We start from the raw sequence: 21,425 nt of genomic DNA, 5'->3' as shown, positions 1-21,425 counted from the left end.
TATCAATGGGGGCTGTGGGCAGGACATTGTTACGTGTGCCTGTGACTTCAGGCAGAGAGACCGCTGCATCAGAGCACATTTTAAAATACATTTATTTTATCAATTAGTTATTAACTTTTACTATTTTTAGCAACTTGCCCAATCGGGCAAGTGAGTTGTTAGTTTACATGCCCGACCTTGAGTTTTACTTGCCCCGGGCAATCGGGCAATCCTTATTGTTAAGCCCTGTAAGTCCCATAAAAGTCACCCCAATATTCGAAGACTAGTCCACTAACACGCGCATGAGTTACGCAGGAGCAGCCAGGTGAATCTCTCTGGTGAGTACAATCCCGTACTTTGCTGATAAATAGACTAGCTTGCTAGTTGGCTGTTGGACTGGCAAAGAGGTACAGAGTATGGGAGAGGGAAGAGGGAATTCATGTCTCATGTCATGATAGTTTCATGTAGGCTACTGTATTTGAGAGATAGCCCACATGTAAGGGGGGCATTGGAGAGATGACGGAGTTAGTTTGTGCGACACGCTTTGCCAAGGTGTTTTTGAAGTGGCCGCGAACTTTGCGGCACATCTCAGCGTGATCAGGGTCAAACAGGTTTTATACAACAACATCAGAGTTTAGCTACTTGATGTGCTGGACAGCTGATAGGCTCGTCTAACCAGTGTAGCTTTTGAGATCGTCATCTCTTGGTTTCCAAAGATGGAAAATCAGCTACGGTACAGGTGGTTCAAGTTTTTTTTTTATTCTGAGGTTCCCTAAATAGCAACCAAACTAATATTGTTTAGACAAAGTACTCAATAAAAAGAACGTTTTTCTTACTCAGCACATCTACAGTAATTGGACTCTGTCCATGGGGAAATATGTCCAGCCATTTATTTAACATGATCAATAATTAATAACTACTGACACTCACATTAAGGACCACCATTTTGCACCCACACACAGCAACCTCTAAGTCAGTATAAAGCAATGCTATGTTTTTAATCAACCAAACCTTTGAGGACAATAAAGGAAATTACTGCGGAATATATACTCATCATGCTATCACCAAATGGGAATTGCAATGTGACCTAAACGACCTGCCAGTAGCTATGGAAACCAGCCAATGTACTCCTTTGGGCAGATACAGTGGATGGATTCCTTAAGGCGAAACAAGCCTATATTTATTGGTATGATTGGAAAGCTGAAGCCAACTCCATCTTTAATAGGGCAGCCTCTTGATGGAGAGACTCTTCCATAGCTGCCTCCCATCCTCCCTACTGGTTCTGTCTGTCTCTAAGGTCAAGGAGACAGAAGAAAGTAGGCCATGGCTTCATCTATCTACTGTATGTGAAAAGTCCCCCCCTTTCTGCAATACATACAACAACTAGGTAAGAGCCACTGCAAGTCCCGCATGTTCAGAAGCATGTTGGAATTCATTAGCATGTTCATATAGCACCTCTCTCGGGCATAGCACCATCTCACCCATGCAGCGTGATAATCAACAACTTACTTGACAGCTCGAAGCTTACTTAATGCAAGAACAGAACAGGAGCCATGGAGAGCAAGGCTGTCGGTTTTTGCTGCTTGTGTCTTCGCATCATTTGTAGAGTTCACCAGTAGTAAAAAAAAGGCACACAGTGAACTGTATGGTCCGATGATAAGCAATTGCAATGCAGCCTTACTGACACATGTAACTAACCCTTAGCACCAGTTTGATGCAATATGTGCCAGGTATCAGTGTATGCCACTGCTGCTAACCTTTGTCCTGTTTTGAACTCCTCATGGAGTAATCTACTGGTAATCCACTATAATCCGAGATTTAATCTTGTTAATACCATTGATTCTATCTGTTTTATTAGAAAAGCTCTTGGTGTGTGTGTGTGTGTGTGTGTGGGCGCAGAACAAAAGGGAAACCAAAATCCATTATGCTTTGCGGCATGATACAGGTACAGAAGTGATGAATAATGCTGCGTGCATACAAAGTATGGAACAACTTCTGCTTCTGGGGATGAGTTCAGAAAGATTAGGCTTCAGCATACTGCTTTACATCACTGCTGTGCTTTTTACTATACACCTTCACCAAAATCTGAAACCTACTGTGGTCAAAATTAAGAATGGGACGATACATGATTTTATCATGGTAAAAAGCACTCACAGGAAGTGGATCGTGGTGAATTTCCTTTATCAGGATGATCATGAATATCGTGTCCAGCAGCATCCAAGACTGCTGGGCAACCAACAATAAAAGAAACTCTATAAAAAACAGACTGCATACACACCAGCCTCAAAAATGATATGATGATCATGAGATATGGCTTTTAAGATTGCTCTTTTCGATAAAGAAAAATGTGTCCTACTTGTGATACAATAAAAATATTTGTTCTTCAAAAACATGTGCGCTAAAGCGTAAAATTCAAAGAGTTCTACAAACATTTTGATGCTTAGCGTAAATCAAAATTACTTTGGCAAGGACAATCGTGACCAGGCATTTTCAATCGTCCTGTGCCTACTCATAATTACTCTGGTTGCAGAGGCATGATGACGGCAACACTGAGCTGACAGAGCCAATGAGTTTGTCTAATGCTTGAATACATTTAAAAATTGCTTTCAGTGGCAAAAGACTACATAACAAGCTTTTTGATCACTTTTTTCCCATTTTAAATGATTTCACCTTTGCCTCTGGACACAGTCTGTGTCTGTCCTTTCACACTTACACACACTCACACAAATTATGATGCAAAGTGGGTAATAAATCCAACACCACTCTGGAAATTCTCACAATGCTCTGGCAGGGTTTGCAGGCATTACTGTACACACAGCCTAAATAATGCGAGGTATTGGTGGTATGAAAGTGTCCTCACAAAGCCCTGTGTGTCAAATGTTAACTTTGTGAATCAAGTGGAGAGGTTTGACCAAACTGCCAAGAGGATAACACCAAAATCCCTGCAGATTTACGAGAATCACTGCAAATGGAGATGGGGAGTCTCTCAAAAGTCCATCACGAGCCTTACCGGTGTTGAGCGTGCCTGTGACAAGTCTGAACAGGTACTGAGCGAACTTGAAGATCTCCCGCTTGCATCTTTTCCTGCAGCTCATCTTTGTTCCTGGAAGGGGAGGGGGGCTTGGAAAGGTCAGCACAAAAAGGAGGACTCCTGCCTCAGGGTGAAAAAGAAAAAAAATAACAATCCAAGACTTTCAGTTTGACAAAGTCCCACGACAGGGTGAGCGTCCTCTTCTCTCCTCCACTCCTCTGGTTGTGTCAGCGTGGCCCCTGTGTCTGCGTGTTGTGGGAGTGATGATCATGAGTGAGTGGAGAGCAGCGAGGGGGGCTCGTCTTGCGCGTGTGTGTGGCTCTGTGTGTATATGTGTCCGAGCTCCTCTGTTGCGCCGCTCCGGGGTAAGGCTGTCTGATGTGTGCTTTTTTTGTCAGGTCATTAATATTTGCTTACCGGCGGTTTACCTCCTGCTCTCTGGGGAAGGTAAGGGGCTTGTTTCTTTATTTCTTCCTCCAAACACTCTCTCCTTCTCTTCAGACTTTTTTCTTGCAACTCCTCTGAGGCAAACACGCTCCTACTCTTCTTCTTGTGTTACTAGAGAACAACTCAGTTGGCTTCACAATACAGTGGTTATCCAGCAAGTCTCTCTGTGTCTGTCTCTCTCAGACACACAAACAAACACACACTCCCACACTTGATCTCGTAGTGTGCCTGCTGCTCGCTCTACTCAGCACCATCTGTGGATGTTTTACACTCACTGACGGTTGCCATGGAGGTGTGGCCTGATTGGCCCGAGAAGAGGAGGAGGAGGAGAAGAAGAGGAGAGATAGAAAGCACCCAAGGAGGAGGAGGAGGAGGAGGAGGAGGAGGAGGAGGACAGAAATAAAGGAGAATTAAGGGGAAAGTGTCCACCAATGAATCAGCAATGACAGTACATTATGGGCCTGCCGCATCATGTGTAATTGAAGGTTAAAACAATGAGTGACAGTAATGGACAACATTAATGGTACATTGTGGGCTCTTGAGAGGGAAGTGGTTGAGGGAGTGATGAATACACTGTAAAAATAAAAAGCCTCGAGACAGAAGAAGGGTAGAGAGAAAAGCTGTGGAGCCCAGGTTGGAGAGATTTCCTACAACCAAATGTCAAGGACAGTACTAATAATGACTGACAGACTACGCCCAGCGTCTGTGATGACATTAGGACCAGCCAAGTGCATCATCTTCTCCACTAATTAGCCCACACTGTACCTCAATTGCACTCATCTATCAATGCCAAGCTCTCCCATCTGAAACGCCTGTCATTAACTCAAACCTTTAACTGTCTGTGCTCGTATAACTGCAGCGAATTTGCTTGAGAAAACACTGATTTGTTCACATTTTCTCATTATTGCACGTCCGTCAGGCTGACAGGCGCTGGTATGAAATTATATTGAGCTCACATTTGCTCGGAGTTGATATTCCACAGGTCACTTGACACAAAAGGCAGGTCTATTTTGGTGAATCCTGCTCTGTGTAGAGTCTTTGCAGACTCTGACCTTGGAGTTCTTGTCGGTGTGTTATGCCAGCACGCACACGCACACGCACACACACACACACACACACACACACACACACAGGAATGAGCAGTGAGGTTCCACAGGCAGGAATAAAAAGTGTGCTCGGAGAAAAATAAAGATTTCAAGGACTTGAAATATAGTGTGAAACTTCTTACTGGGTCAGAGCGGCGCAGAGAACTAGTACAGTGTCTCAATTAGGTGAATAATTTACAAGGTATCTGTGGGGTGTAGCAGTGCCTTTGTGAAATGACTTGCTTTCATAGACTTTGGCAGGGAGCATCACTGACAAATTTGTAAAGACAATGACTTTTTAAACTCTCTTGCAATTGTTGTTCGCAAAGGAAAAGTTGCTTCTTCAATTAATCATTTACAGACACAAGCTTCTCAACGCTAGCCACCAAACATTAAATTTTAGCTTACTATCAGATGATCTCCATCTTAATGAGCTACTAAAAACTCTGTCCAATCGACTCCTTTTGAAACACTGTGAAAGGGTCTTAACTAAGCACTTATTGGCTATATACAGTATCACTTTAAAAGACTAAGGTCATAATCTGTAGGCAATGGGAGAAGACTGAAAGCTTTTTGTTTTCCATTGTAGTACAATTAGTTTTGACCAATCATGTTTGAGCAGGCTTTGGTTGCTTGCAGTTTAACAGTCCGGGTGGAAAGCAAAAGAGGTGGAATGCAATGGTGGAGATGCAGTCTTGGAACCCATTGGCTAAGGTCTGACAATGATTTAGATTTTTATGAGCTCTTTTCTAATTAATCTGCATTCAAATGCAGATATTATACATTTATAGATTAGCAAAAATGTCATCTGGACCTGTCTCAAGTTGCTAACCAAACTGGAAACAGTGAGTGTCGGAAACCTCGACCTGGATATCTGCTGGCTACCCCTGAACCCCCGAAATAATGGCTGATTTATATCTTATTGTTTGTATTTTCAGCATATTTTACGTTTAACTAGGGCTGGACCCCAACATTTGACTATACAGGAATTTGTCCATTGGGTAGGTTTTATATTTTCAATTTTGCGATTCAGTTATTCTGATTTTTTTTCCTTCAAATCTTGAATTTGTTGGAGCTATGTTGAGTGAATCAATAAGCTACTTCCAACTCTACAATGGAATACAATTTCACCAATTGTAAATAGTGAAAAAAAAAAAAAGTCAAAGTCATGGCAGTGTTAAGGGGAGGGGCTTATCAAATGTCTGACTGTTGCTTTCGTTAAAGGATATTTTAGTGGAACTTCTTAAGCCATAATCACATAGTAACCTAAGCCCCTTTCTTCTAAGGGTATGGCAGCAACAGTTGCCGCTACAGACCAACAAACAATTACACGTGTTTGTTTCTGTGCGTACACACTTGCATTCGGTACATATTCTGCAAGCCCCACGCACACACTGACCCCCTGAGAACACTCAACATGTGTGCACCCCATCACCTGTCATCCAACCACTGATTTCCATTTCGGTCTGTGTTTCCCATAAACAAACACGCCCCTGCAGTGATTTCCATAAAGCCGCCTGGGAGCAGCTACACTGGAGTATTTACAGGTCACACGACTGTCCATGACAAACGGAGCTCAATGAGTTTTGCCACCGCACTATTTCTGAGGTGAACAGATGGTCCGTTGCTCACATGAGTGATTGGCAAACAAACACTGACCAAAACAACATCATTTAGGTGAACTGTGTTGCTGGCAAACACATCATTTAACTAAAAGTCATATTTTTTCCCACAAGCCTACACTCTCGAGGCCTCCCCACCCCCCTGTTGAGTGTGAAGTGTGGAACAAATCACCACATTCCAAGTCCATATACAGTCAGGAAAATCTCTCAACATGAGTCATGTTTACCTTATTGAGTATGGTCAAGGCAAAACGTAAAGCGATATGGAAACTGGGGTCCGTGCAAACACAAATGTTGAAATCCTGAGGTGTGTGTGACTAAGTTTAAAGACAAAAGATACGTGCAAGGGATATCTGCAGAACAAAGAAGGTTTATGTGAAGACACAGACTCCAACTCAAAAAAACTTGAACAAAACAGACCAATCAAACCAAAGCCTTGTTGCTTAAACATCAGAATCTTATGTAAGTATTTGTAGGCTTGAGGCAGAATGATTTGGCTAGACACTCCTAGACACTCCTGGGACCTACCAGACGAGTTTACTTGGTGAAGTCTGGACTGATTTCACCTCTGTTTCAGCAGAGAGGAAGCTGAAAATCAAAGTAGTGCGCCATATATTATTAACAATGTCGATTTGGCCCTGCAACCTCTTCGAAGCCTTTCCCGTCATCGAGAATGTAAAGTCCCGCAGAAACTTTTCTTTCTCTCCAGACTTTGATGGAACACAGGCTTTTTTGTGTTGCACCCCGCAGCAATGACAGGAGTTACATGAAATAGTCCTCACTCAGGGAGAAGCTGACAGATTTATTGATCTATCTCGAAAACAGTAACTGCATGTGCCCGGGGGTGGGAGCCACCATTACCACCGAGAGCTTTTTTTCTCCTCCTGTGTGGAAGCAGCTTGATCGGCTGTAAAACCGCAGAGAGCAGCTTGTCATCAAACATGGGGGCGCGATTTACTACCAAAGACTTCCTCTGCAAAACGTATGCATGCTAAACAGCAGTAAAATGTCTGCCATTAGATAAACAAACTGCAAGGATGGAAATCAGAAAGTTACAAGGACGCGAGCTCTACTGTGACACAAAGCACATCTGCAGAGACAAATGGAAAAAGCACCTTGGATTCTTTAAATTGAAAGTGTGTGACACATCTCCATCAGAGCAGGTCAGAAACTGCGAGCTTCGGGGAACGTGGCCACTAAATTGAACATCAAGAGCTGAGCCACAATCTATAAAGCACCCGTCTGCAGTGGAGTGTGCTTCACTGCAGCTGGATAAGTGCTCCACCTACTCACCTTACTCTGCTTGACAATATCCAGAGAGGGGCTCTGAAAGTTGTTGGAGAAGAGCAGGACACTGTCTGTTGTCAACTGGCCATCCACAGCCCTACTCACACACATCAGTTTCATACTGTATGCACCAAAGAATGCCTCTAAATGATTTAACTTTGTTTGTTTTGGGGTTTCTTGTTCCTAACGTAGGGTCATGCACCGAAGCACCAATAGCTGATGAAGGTATTGAGTGGATGTAAGGCAATTCAATCTTTTATTCACTCTCATTGATCAACCACTACAATTTAATTGTATATGTTGTTGGTGACTCATGAATTATTAATTGCGCTTTATTTTTAGGGGGATTGATTCTACTTTCTAGTTACTATTTATTCGTTTTCCATCAAACAACACTTACTGTTATTTGCTCCATGGGAGAAGCAGACATGAAAAATGAATGGAGACGATTAAACTGTTGTTTCCATCAAATACACGACACAAGAAAACTCATTAACAGCACGGCTACAAAAGTCTGCCTTGTCAAACCCTGCAGGCACAGTATCTGCAGGCTCATTAGACAAGCGCTGAGTGGAATGTCCTCCAGTACCTGAACGTATCGCTGAACACCAGCGTGCACAGAGATGAGCAATATCTGCAGTATTCAGCACCAACAGCCAGCTTGGATGAGCTTTGGTAAACAAGGCAAACGCCAATATGCCTTCAGCACAGTACGACAACCTCTAAGGGGACAGAAGTCAAAGTAAACAACCAGTGGATGCACAACAAAGGGACCTTTTTTTTTATTTCTCCATGAAATCTCCTTCAGGTTAACTTGTGAGCTGAGATTGAGTGAATGTGAACTTCTACACTGTTATTCAGATGTGTAATAGGAAACCCCAACACTAACTTTACTAAAGAATTAAAAGGAAACAGAACTTTAATGTGTTTATGTACTACATTATAACATCCAGTAAAACTGCAAAAGACAACTAGACCTGCAATTAATAATGTTTTTTCTTCATTAATCAATTGTTTTCTTCATTAATCAATTAATTGTTTGGTCAATGACATGTCAAAAAATAGTTTGTTGTTGTTTATGATTAGATATTTTAATTCTCTATGTACAATCCCTTAACAAAGGAGAAGCTGGAATTAGAAAATGATTGGCATATTTCTTTAATAAACAAACGCTTAATCAATTATTTGTATAGATCAGATTAATATTCTGTCAATAGAGTTATCAAGTAATAAACTATAGCTGCAGCTCCTAACACACAGGCTGTTCTCATGCAGTGTTCGTAAGAATTACTGGGAAAAATAATGCACCAGAAATCGTAATTAACCCACGTAATTATGTGCGAGTAATTCATACATAACCCATGAAAATTAGCAGGCTGCAATCACATGAGCAAAGCCTGACCAAAATAAAGAAGAAGGTAGTATAAAGAGTGAAAGTCTGCATCAGGAGGCAGGTTGGGGAGGCGGATGGGTCAAACAAGCACAGGACTTTCTCTCCGGCAGTGGTCGGAAGCATGTGAACACAAGTTACCTTTGAGCGATTTCAAGGTTAATGTCACAATGTTCTTTTAAATCTAAGCTACGTACCTTTATGTTAAGTATGTAATGGCGCAGCTACTCCTCTTTCCCACCTCCGTCCCTCCTACCTGCGCAAGTCAGAAAGAGGGAGGAGAGAAGGCATGGAGTGGGTTTTACACACATCACACCAATCAAATGAGCCCCTCTCTTCGCCCTTAAATGCGCTGCGCGAAGGCATAATGAGAGTTTACTCAATTCGCCATGGCAGAAGAGAGCAGCAGCGTCAGACGGCCAAACTTCTCCCAGGAGGAAACTGATGTTTTGGTCCGGGAGGTCCAAGCTCGCAGTGTCCGAATATACGGAACTGCGAGCAGACCTCCACGGGCTGATGATGCAAAGGTAGCCTGGGAGGAGGTCACCACAATTGTAAATCAATGTTGCGTTTCTCTCGTGCGCGCGCGCTCTCTCTTTCTCTCTCGCAGTCTCACTCTGTTTCTTTTCTTTTGACTTTTCTAAGATGACAGATGCTGAATATATACTCCCTATCTGATGCTGTGGCTGTTTGTGGTTGGCTGAGAGGGATGTGAACTCATTAGTTTGCAGCTGTGTTAATCAAATCAGGTTGGGTTTCCATTACGCGTGCCAAACGTGCCAAACGGTGCCAATCCCCTTTGATCTGACATCAGATGTGACGGGACAGTCGATATAGAGATACATTTATGTGCTGATTGCAGATAGTTGCATTGAATAGTGGTTTTTAGGTATTTATTGCATCGTTAATGTGCCTGATATTCTGGAAACCTGCCTGTGAGGTTTTGGTGACATGTGCGCACTGTCCGCTGGTCAGCCAAACTTCCACTACATCGGCTGCACTCCGCTTGCGATGACAGTAGACCTGGTTTCAGCTGGCGAGCTTTTAGCACACCTTCGGCGAAGCCTTTTGGCACAAAACTGTCACTGCGCCAAGCTGGATCTGTCGACACCTCCCCCTGCTGCGCCGCCACACCCATCTCAGCGCACCTCGGCCTGCCAAACTACCAAACTGAGCGCGCCTCGGGTTGCGCTGCTCAAAACTGGCTCTGCGCGGGGTTCGCCATCCTGCGCCATCCTGCGCCACCCTGCGCCGCGCCGGGAAACTAGAGGCCTTAGTCTTCTGTCAAGTAACAAAACACTAATGATTTGTATCATTGCTAAATTAAATACTTAAAATGCCAAACTTCCACCTTTGTCACAAATAAGCATTGGTCCAACCACCAAGCACAACTGCTTCCTTAAGGAAAACATGCAATAAAAAAAAGCTCCTCAACGTGAGTCACCAGGACATTCTGCTGAGTACATAGAAAGCGGAGAAGACCATAACTGCAATAACAATTCTGTTTACCGATTTATGTGGAAATAAATCCACAGAGACTGCCTGCATAAACATTCCTACTGCAGGTGATTTTAAGGCTGTGGGGAGAAATAACTGGAAACAGTAGAGATACTATATACTAAGCGTGGTGCATTCAATTTAAGATTGAACAGTTAAGTCTGGGCTCTTGGCCCAGAATTGCTTACTGAATACACAATTTCATGAGACTCAAAGATGAGGAGGTAATGTGATGCATCACTGCCGAACGTGCATAATGACAGCAAAATGGGACATTCTTGTAGCAGAGGAGCAGACAGCCATAAAACAAAATAATAAATATATGAACAAAAACCTTGGAAGATGGGCAGAACGCACTTTTGCAATGATTTCTGAGACCATATCATGAGAGGCAGTAAAAACCTCCATCTGCAGCAGAATGAAATTAAACATATTTTTCAGCACCTGGCCTTTAAGAACTTTAATACTTTATCAACATTAAGCACAGCTTTAAAAAAAAAATCCTCCTGGAAAGGAAATGATGAGTGAGATGTGAGGTTTCTCATTTATGTCTGGCTTATTCTTTCTGTCAGGGTGAACCAAATAAAATCTGGGGATGGGTGCAGTGCAGCGCTTTTCCTTACATGAAGTTTATAGTTTTGCTCGAAGGCTGGCAGTGCTAAAAAAGCTGAATTGTTGTAAAAACCTCACAGGTCAACTAAAGAATTGTTCGAGGTTTCAAAATGTCAGAAATGTAAAGGTAAGGGTTTCGGGATGTAACAGTGGGTCTGGATTGTGCAACCAAAAGGGAACAAAGAGAAGAGCCCTGCCTCAGGAGATGCAAGACACTCTAAAGCTATCAAGCCAAACGGCTGCTATAGCAACCTTTATGGAGAGATAGAGCACACAGATGCCGTCATTAGGAAAAAGGTTGATCGATTTTGCTAAGCTGTCATTAGGAAAAAGGTTAGCCGATTTGTTAAGAGCATATTAGGAGGGGAAAAAACAACAACAATGTCTGAGGGGATCTTTGACCCTAGTGATGATAAAGTGCTCCATAAAACACAAGATTAATGCTGCATCTTCCTCAGCTGATCAAGTTAGCATTCTGGGAATTAAGATAGAGGCTGGACTCATATCAAAGCAAAGTAGGATTCATGTTTGAGCCTGTCTGGGCTTTAAATTATTGAAGTACCAACAACCAATCAGTGTGTAGTGATAAATAATCATTTTTCCTTGCTGACAAAGGCAAACTCAGCAGGAAGACAACAGCTTGTACTTTGCCCAAGGAAATTTTATCATGCTTATTTATGTTTTTATTAGCTTGTGTTTTATCACGCTTCTTTAGATAAAAAAAACCAAATAAAATATAGCTTTTAAATACTGTTAAATGTGCTGATTTTTTGTCTTCATTCATTGTTTTTTCTGATAAAATGTCCAGACACTGGGGTGGGGATCTCCAGACACCCTAACAATTAGATGAGATTACGATTTAGAAGGCTACGATTCAATGATAAAATGTTGATGCATCAGGGTGAATTGACATTTTTTAATTTCCGTACATGATTTATTTTTCTCACTGTGTGACTATTTGCTACTTTTAAAGCATAGCGTATACTATATGTGTCGTGATCCATAATTAAACAGATGAATTTGCGAATGAATTGCATACAGTGTGGCTCTTGTCCAGGTCCCTTTCCCCTTCAACCCTACCCAAAATGGTTCCATACCCGAGCATTAAAACTAAGGCGTGTCGGTCGGATTGTAGCCATCTGCAGCTGCTCATGCTAACCCTATTTATATTTCGGCTGGCGTAGTGTCCAGTAATTGCATACTGTAATATTTCACCAGCAATAGTTTGCAATTCACATTCTGTAAATAATAAATAATTCGCAGCCTTTTCATTTTAAATGTGAACTGTATTAATCAATTGAATAATTCATATGCAAGCATCTTAGTGTCCTGCCTGTATGATAATAAAAAAATAAGGGGGAGGCTGTATGCTCCATTGTGTTGTTTTAATGTCTCCAGCAGCAGAGAGCAGCTTCTCTGAGGCACCTTCTGCTCAAGGAAAAGCCAGAATACTGAGCAGGCCAGGCGAAGGCATTTTTGAGGTGAAACAGCCTGAGCAGAAAGTTAGTTTCTTTTTCACAGAGGTGTTTGAAGTTGGTTAATGCTGCGGTGCTTGTTGGTCAGCCAGTCTGGTTTACGTCACTGTTTATTGCTGCTTCGCTACGTTAACATTAGTCTCTGGGTGGTGGCATACAAAGTATTTCGTCTGCCACAACATACTTCACGTTCACCTCGCAAATGTAATTATTTAGATATTAAATTAAAACAAGATTGTAACGCCTGCCTTTGTGAAGATAAATCATGAGTTAAGTCTTGCGTGTGCCTCGCTGTAGACTATCCAAGTGCTGCGCTGACCTTGCCTCTCTTGTTTCTAAAACTTTGATGATCGATTACTGACATCTGTGAATCAATGCCAAATCATCCATGTCCGCATCCCGATGCATCTAAGAACTGATTACTTCCCCCACCCCTACAGGGAGTACTGAAAAAATGACCATTATGTTTTCCTAGAGACCAAGGTGACACTTGTAAATTGCTTGTTTTGTCCATCCAAATGTTTAATGTTTTGTATTATACATGACAAAGGAAAGCAGCATCTAGTAGAGGTCAATATATATTAACAACATACAAAGCACCATTGTTGACGTCACCAATGACATCATTGATTTCACTGAGTCTGTGGAGGATCTAATCTGTTAAACACAATAAGCAACTGCACCCAAAACTACAGTCAAATCATTCCACAACCATAAACTATAAATTACCAGAACCATCCAGAAACATGGACAAAGCGGCAATATACAACGCAAGAAGAAGCAAAAAAGGGCTAAACTGTAATGAACAAGTTGGAGGAGCAGATGGGATCGCATTTCACTAGATATGCCTTGTTTGACTTCATTTCATAAATAAATGATGATTCAATTTGAATTTGATTGAATTTTAATTTTCTCAATGAATGATCAGCTGTTTCAGTTTTAATACAAATGCAGAATATGCGGCTACATACATGAAAAATGAGAGATAAAAGCAACTCTGAAGGAGCAGGGGTCAACAACGCAGAGGAAATATGCATATAAATTAGACAAATATTAATATTGATGGTCATTTTTAAGAGCAGAAGAATGATGGATTAATGGAGTTGAAGGGCAGGAGGGGAAAAAAAGCAATGCTTATGGAATCCAATAATTTACAAACACCAGAAATTAATACAAAACTAAACATGTTCAAATATTTTAGTGATGATACCATATTGTTTAATTCTGATTTGGCATTGTACATGTATAGTAGAGTGTGACACACATATGAAAGCATACTTGTACTCTACTATGCTCTACACGTCACCTTCAAACCCTGACAAGTCAATGAAACGTGTCCTTAACAAAGTGATAAAAGAGGCCATCAGTGTGCTTTTAGGGAAAAACTGCTGCAGCTTGCCATTTTGGGCCAAGTAAAACAATTCCGTGCTTTTCTGAATCATAACGTCAGCAGTGGCTGTGACAATGGAGGGTGTCACTGCAGATAAGAGCCGGGTCGATATCTGAGGACAGTAATGAATTGCTTATGACATCAGTGTACTAATGTTAGCACAACTGCTCCCTTAGGGCGCTGCTCAAAAGCATATGGGATGCCTCCTCACATTTAAATCCATTCCCCTGCTATGTCTGCACTTTACAGACCACTCAGATCTCTGCGTTCATTGCAACACAATAATGGATTGTGGTACTGAGCATATGGCAGGTTTGAAATTGCGCCCTGTCCAAATGCTTATCTGGATGCCCACTGCAGTCACTCTTCATTGGCATTCATTACCACTCTTTAGAATCAGGCAGAGCTTGTTTTGAAAAGGTCATTACAGAAAACTGATATAATCCCCTTCATTATAAATCTGCTGATGGGATACTTAGGACAGCACAAACCTGAAATGCAATCTCACTTTCCTCCTGGTAAGAACACAGCACTGTATATCTCTGTCATTACTCCTCGGATGCACAGGCGGCGTTTTATCTACACTCTGGTATCTTGCTGGGGCTATTTGGGGAGATGAAGGCTCTCGAACAAGACACTGATAAGGGTGACTCGCTTTGTATGTCCATTCACATACAACTGAGAAGGGGCCTGTAATGGAAAACTCTTATTTTCTGAGAAACTTCTAACAGAATGAGCTTGGCGCAGCTCTGCTTCAAAGACAAATGCATTTAATTGCAAGCTGAAAAGCTGAAATGGTTATATTGACTTCCAGTTCTTTTTCAAGGGGTATTAGATCTTGTATTAATGCCTGCTGACAAAAGCTGCTCTCACACCGCAAGCCTTAATGCTCAATTCTGATGTAATGTTGAGATTTGATTTTTTTTCCCCCATCGCACACATTATAATTTCAGTGTAGCCAATAATACAAATCTAAGAAGGTTACATGCCCCAAATCAACCATGAATGCTTCTTTTGTTATGTTCTCTGGATGTCGAAACTGATCCCTAAGGCTCTTAAGTTTGCAATGACATTGCAGCAACATTCACCTGTGATCCTGCTCTGCCATTTCTTTTGATATGCTTTCAAACACAGACCAGTTATGCTTTGAATTTGGCTTGAAGCATTTCTCTAAATCCTTATGGAGGTCCAACACCTCATTATCCCACCTTTAAACAATGTCCTTCATGCTCAGTGGTACTGCCAACAGTGTGTATGTGAGACAGCCACTATGGGATAATGAAAGTCCTGGAGTGTATGAATTCCACGACTTTATAGATCGCTCTTACCACATGTAAGAGTGGACCAAATCACAGTTGAAAATGTCAGACTCAATGTGGTGTTCTTATTTCTCACCATCATTAAAAATGCAGCCTGTGTGATACAGAGGAGAAAACATTTGATTTGGGCCAACTGGACCTTCATTTTGAACAGAGACAAAGCGTGGTGCATCTCAAGCGCCGTCATTAAGGCAGCTATTCACCTCTGGCTCTGCACCAAAGGCAGCGCTGCCTACATCTGTTAGCAAAGCAGGTGACCTTCTATGTAATTGGTGGGCTTATCAAACAGAAAGGCATGCAGTCTATCTTATAATGCGAGGGCAAAGAAGTTAATTCATGGGGCCCCTGTAGCTTGCTAATGCATGCAGGTGACCTGACTGAGAAAATCAGTGACTGGTGATGCCAATTCTGTAAAGTTTCACTCAACACAGAGCAGCGTTTAATATTAGTGAGCACTCTTAAACAGATGAGGCATCTTGTTAGCACAAGGCTAAAGCACTAAAAAAAGTTCCAAACAATGAGTGCAGCTGTATTCTTAAAAAAAAAACAAAAGAGCCTGTCAAATCATTCTGCTTTACGTGATTCACATATAATGGTGTACTTCCCAATTTCCCAGAACCCATTTTATTTACCAGGAACTCCACATTATAAAACAAACAGAGGGCAAAAGCTCAGGTTATTAATTGAATGCAAATGATCAAAACAAACAAACAAAGTTTCAAGGTCCACCAGAGCTGAAGCAATTAGTCTATTAATCCATTAGTTGATCACAGCAATTATTTTTTTTGAAGCTAATTAATCATTTCAGTCATATTTCAAGCTAAAATGCCAAACATTGTCTTGTTATAGATTCTCAAATTTGCAGGTTTTATGGTTATCTTTGGACTGTGGTCCAGCTAAAATAATCTTAATATCAGTACTAACTCTGAGGGCATTTTTCGGTAGTTTTTATGACTTTTAGTCAAAACAATTAATCAATTAATTCATCAAAATAATCTGCATCCCCAAACTGCACTCTTTATTTTTCTTATTCCACAAAAGAAATATAAAGCTTCAAGTTCCAACTGGCTCTTTATCAGTTTGCAGAAAACAACACAGAAGAGAAAAGACCGGCCTCTTCACTATCACATACACACAGTATACATGAATGTATATACACACACAATGTGTCCAGAGCTGATAACACTCCCATTCTAGTCTAATGTATCAACAATTGCCTTGTACTGACATTTGACCCTGTATTTTTGCCTGTAATTCAAGCACATGTAAATTCAAATGGGAAAGTCATTAGTATTTAAGCTAACCAGGCAAATCAGCAGCACGTTTGTGTTTTGGTTCTGTCTATTGGTCCTGTTTGACTGATATGTTGATTAAGTGTGCAATATTGATTTCTTTCATGTTCCGAATCTCATTTTCTCCGTTATAAACCCAAACCAAACAGCCCAGAATACAGTAGAGAATCTAGTTAGAGATCAAGAAATACATGCAGCAAGAAAGCACATGCTTTTACAGTAATAAACTGGAAATTGCAATGGAAGGAGAGGGACTTCATAACAGCAGCACAGAGAGAGATGACTGGATCAGAACACCATGAGGCTTCCTAGAAAGTCGATGTAAGAGGTACAGAAAACCTCAGATACCAACAACTAATGCCATCTTCTAATGTTACAGATCTTGCTCATCTTTATTGACTCAAAAAACCTTGACTACAAATATTCCCCTGCTACCTTTTAGAGCAGTTGGGGATTTCCTGTGACATTTGAGATCTGCCTGAGTATATTTTTGACACTGAAGGGTTGGTGAGGACGGCAGAGAGAAAATGACAAAAGGAAAGAAGAAGGAAATCACAATATATCTGAGTAATGAACACATCATACCGAGAGACAGTAATGAACTCCTTCTCAACCTCATCACTCAGTTTGATTGAGTGAGGGGTCAGCGTTCGTTTTCACTGAGAGCAAAAACAATAATGATCTGGAAAGCGTCAGCCCCCCCGTATTTACTGTTACAGGCCAGCCGGGTCTTTAAATATGGTGACACACTAAAGTCACAGACATCATGAATCTCAACCTCTATTCTGGGAGGTGACTGAATGGGGAAAAGGGGGCAGAGTATGGCACCAGGGAAATGTAGATGACATTTAAAATATGGTTTTATACCGTAGAGTGCTGCTTCTTCTATTTGAAATAGAGTTGGTGTTGAATGTTAAGGTAATGTCTCAGAACGTCAGTTTCTTTATTGGCTTACATCTCTGAGCAACACCATTTCTGTTACAAGGACACATGGGCTGAATCCTCTGTTCTGTCTGTAAATGTACTGTCACATATGAAGCATATTATTAAGAACAAAGAGTCTTGTTAAGGTCTTCTGGCAATTCATTTTAAAGCTGCAATATTTACTCTCATATGGTAAAATGCTATGTTAGTGAAGAAAACCTCCATATAAAGCCCCCCTACGAATATAAAGCAACCAGAAATACTGTTATAGAAATGATTATAAGCCAAAATGTAATAAAATTCGGACATAACCACATGGATAACACTGAATTGTAGAATACTTTCAATGTCAGAACAATTCATGGCATGTCTGACTGACTCCTAAATCTGGCTTTAGAGTTACAAGATACTGACACAAGAAACGATTTGTTTTGCCCTTTACTCACAATGTGATGAATTGTGACACATGAGGACACAGCTTTAGCTCCGTATTTCCATTTCCAGCCTGGAAATGCTCAAAATGTTGTTGATAGTGTGGAATTAGATGCAAATCTTGGGTTTGAATAAAAATCACAGATTTTCTAGGGCATCGATCTTGATATGCTGGCCTGGCACTCCGCATGCAGATCAGTCTGTTTAGGATTCAAACACCTTTTCCTCAGAGGAACACAAATGCCTCTTTCTCTCACGATTTAAATATGCTTGTTTTAAATATTTTTACTTTGATACATTTTCAAATAATAGCTCAACTCTAGTTGTATATAGTAATCATAGGGGAGTTGGTTATGTAAATCTTTCTGAGTAGAAGCCAATCGGCCTTTCCTCAGCCTCTCAGGAGTACTGAATGCGAGACTAAGCAGAGCCAATAAGGGGGTAGAATCCTTGTAAACATGCTGATGAAAGCCAGTAAAGACCAATGTACATGCACAGGATTTATATCTCCTCAAGCACAGCCAGGAAAATTCTGTCTCTATTTATTTGACTTTTTCCCCCCCTTTAAAGTCCTTTTAAACAGTTTTTTTCCCCCACAAAACCTGAAGTCACTGAACCAAAGAATGGACTGAGCATTTGGATGAGGTGTGAACATTAATCCCAACACACTAAATCATTGATAAGAGCCACAGTGTGCTGGAGCAAATTCACCAAGGCCACCTTTACTTGGCTCGCTAATAATGTGGCAGAGGTAGCCCTGAGCTTTGATGGAGGGGGGAAAAAATATGAGGCTGGAGACTGGGTTTACTGCTGTGTGGCTGCCTTTTATGTCATGATTCAGAGCTAACCCACAGAGGTCCACTAACTGCCATTGTTATGGACCATGCAGAGACTGTATCAACTGAGGGAGCACTTACAAAGGAAGTGAATGCAAAATGACACAGCAGAAGATAAATCCAAAACTCAACAAGACTGAGTGCTATCTGACAGGACAAGTCAGGGACGGCAACAGCTGCTATGTATGTTGTAATCTCAGTTTACCATTTTAACAAGACTATGGCCCAATCCCAATACAGCCCTTGCCCCTACCATTTAGCCCTTACCCCTCCCTCTTGCATGTTGACATCGAGGGGTGTTGGGATAGAGGGGTTGGGTGAAGTGTGAGGGTTACATGACCCTCCAAACTGAGGTCTTTCAAAGGCACACTTTAAACCAAGTGCTTTGAGAAATCATCAGCAACATGGCTGTACAAGCAACAAAATAAACCCACAATGGATTTTCTTTGTTAACAAAGACTTAAAATTACAATAACCATCATATTATCTTAGTCTTTTTTTAAATAAATAATTATTGTTATTAGGTTCCAGCCACAGTTTCATATACCTCCATTATTGGATATTTACAGAACTACCTTTTTTTCATAATTTGTACCACCTTGAACTAAACATAAATACAGCAGGAGTAACAACCCTACTTTTACAATCCAAAAAACAAGACAAAAGAAGACCAAAAAAACCCAAGAGGAAATAAGTACATAAGTAAATGGAAGTACACACATCACCACCAGGCGAAACAATAACATTCAAATTACTGGGATATGCTATAGTCGTGTGTTATTAATCCCGAGGGTTCCACAGTGTCTAAGACCGGTCGCCATATTTTGATAAATCCTTCAATATTGTCATGAAGGATGCAAGTCAATTTTTCCAGAGGAATCTCCTTGTCCTTCGAGATCCAAAATTTGAGACTAGTCCTCCTTGTTATGTGTAAGAGTATTCCAATCAGTTTAGCATTATGGCTGTAAAGAATACAGTGAAGAGGTGATAGTGCCAAATATCCTATCAAGGCAACCACCTCATATGTCACTTCTCCACAAAATTTCTGTATCTTTGCACATTTCCAGAACATATGTGCATGCGTGCCAACTTCTGAATTGCATTTAATAAATGTAGTAGAGCTCAAACCTGCTCCTGCCCCTCAATAATTGTGTACAATGAAGGCTGTGTAGAATTTTAAATTGCATCACTCTATCGGAATGTGTGTATTTTCTATAACTGATGCCTAAACATTTTCCTCTATTCGCAATCCATGTCAATCTGCCACTACTTTCCAATGTGATCTGTAATGTGATTAAGATTTGAGCCAAAATTTTCATAAACATAGGAAATACATCTTTTTGGTAGGGGTTGTTTAAGAATGTCCTAAAAGAAAAATACATTTGGGGCATATATGTTTTTTGGTATATAATGTCTTATTTCAGGATAGCTGAAGAAATGTGACTGTTGTAAAAAAAAAAAAAAGAAACCTGCTGTCTATCCACTGTCTCTCTCTCATAGAATTTGACAAGCCAGTCCAGGCCCTTTTCTAACCAGACCCTAAAGACTACATCTTGGCAAGCGAAGGGGAAATCCAGAAGTGAAGGAGCAAGAAGTGAAAAATATTAATATAAATATTAATTTTATTCCATGTGTTCAATGTGTTTAGAACAATGAAGTTATTTTCAACCTCCAGTGTTACCTTCTTGGATTTTAAAAAGGGGCAGTCCTTTAGTGTCAGTAAACCACAATTGCTAGACTCCATACCCATGTATCTGTAATATATGGATTCACCCATTCACAAAGATACCACATTTTAGCTGCCCAATAGTATAGTTGCATGTCTGGGATTCCAAGTCCCCCTTGTTCTTTGCCTCTCTGTATTCTACCCATTTTAATTTTGACCATTTTAAGCATTTTATCTAAAATCATAAAAAAAATTGAGTTCACTAGGGGGTATAACATCCTAGGTAAAATATTCATCTTGAGCATACTTATCCTGCCTAACTAAGAGACAGGTAGAGCTCTCCACCTATGCAAATCTTCCTTCATATACATTATAATTGGTTTAAGATTTAACTTTAACCAGTTTTTTAAGAGAGGGACCAATTCTTATGCCAAGGTATCTCCTTCAGTGACCAATAAAAAGGAAAGCTACTGGGAGGAGCATAGCCTACTAGGCACCAATGGGCATGGCGTCAGTTTTTTTTAAGTTCACCTTAAAAACCTGATATGTGTCCAAATTGCTGCAAACATTCAAGCAGACAAGGGAAGGTAGTATCTATGTCAACTACGTACAGCAAAACATCATCCACGTATAGCAAAATTATATGCACCATACCTTTAACACTGAAGTCCTTAATCATTGACATAGTTCTAATGAGCTCTGCTAGAGGCTCAGTAGCCAACGTGAACAGAAGGGGGGTTCAACAGGCATCCCTAGTGGGTTCCACGCTATAATGTATAAAGGATCACAGCAGTAGGCAATAATAATAAGCACTGCTTCGGGGGACAAATACAAAAGCTTCACCCAATCAATGAAATCTGCCCCAAATTAAAATTTTTCCATAACATAAAAAAGAAAGGGCCGTTTAACCCTTTCAAAAGCTTTTAATGGGACAAGAGATACCACAAAATCCTGTAAGCCATTATCCCTGGCTAGCTGTATTATGTTCAGAAGCCTATGATATTAATAAAGGAACTCCTTCCTTCAATAAAGCCTGTTTGATCAGGGTTTACTGTTATTGATATTAATGGTTCCAGTCTGAAAGTCAAGACCTTGGCCATAATCTTTGTATCTACAATAATGAGTGATACAGGCCTATACA

General features: G+C 40.8%; 1 protein-coding gene across 2 annotated transcripts in view; it reads right to left on the bottom strand.

The window, feature by feature from the left end:
- kcnip4a (potassium voltage-gated channel interacting protein 4a) overlaps window positions 1-21,425 on the bottom strand; it is a 150,330-nt gene that overhangs the window by 112,398 nt on the left and 16,507 nt on the right. Inside the window, exon 1 of one of the 2 annotated variants that reach the window (XM_050066771.1) lies at window positions 2,990-3,674. The exons of the other annotated variant lie outside the window; for it this stretch is intronic. Within the exon in view, the coding sequence (XP_049922728.1) occupies window positions 2,990-3,074 (85 nt within the window). The 5' untranslated portion in view covers window positions 3,075-3,674. Of the gene's footprint in view, window positions 1-2,989; window positions 3,675-21,425 lie in introns of those variants that run through there. 2 annotated transcript variants of the gene reach the window in all.

The sequence above is a fragment of the Epinephelus moara genome, chromosome 17 (genome assembly GCF_006386435.1).
Source record: "Epinephelus moara isolate mb chromosome 17, YSFRI_EMoa_1.0, whole genome shotgun sequence".
NCBI lineage: Eukaryota > Metazoa > Chordata > Actinopteri > Perciformes > Serranidae > Epinephelus > Epinephelus moara.
The sequence above is the reverse complement of the archived record's forward strand: the minus strand, read 5'-3'. Positions and strand labels throughout refer to the sequence as shown.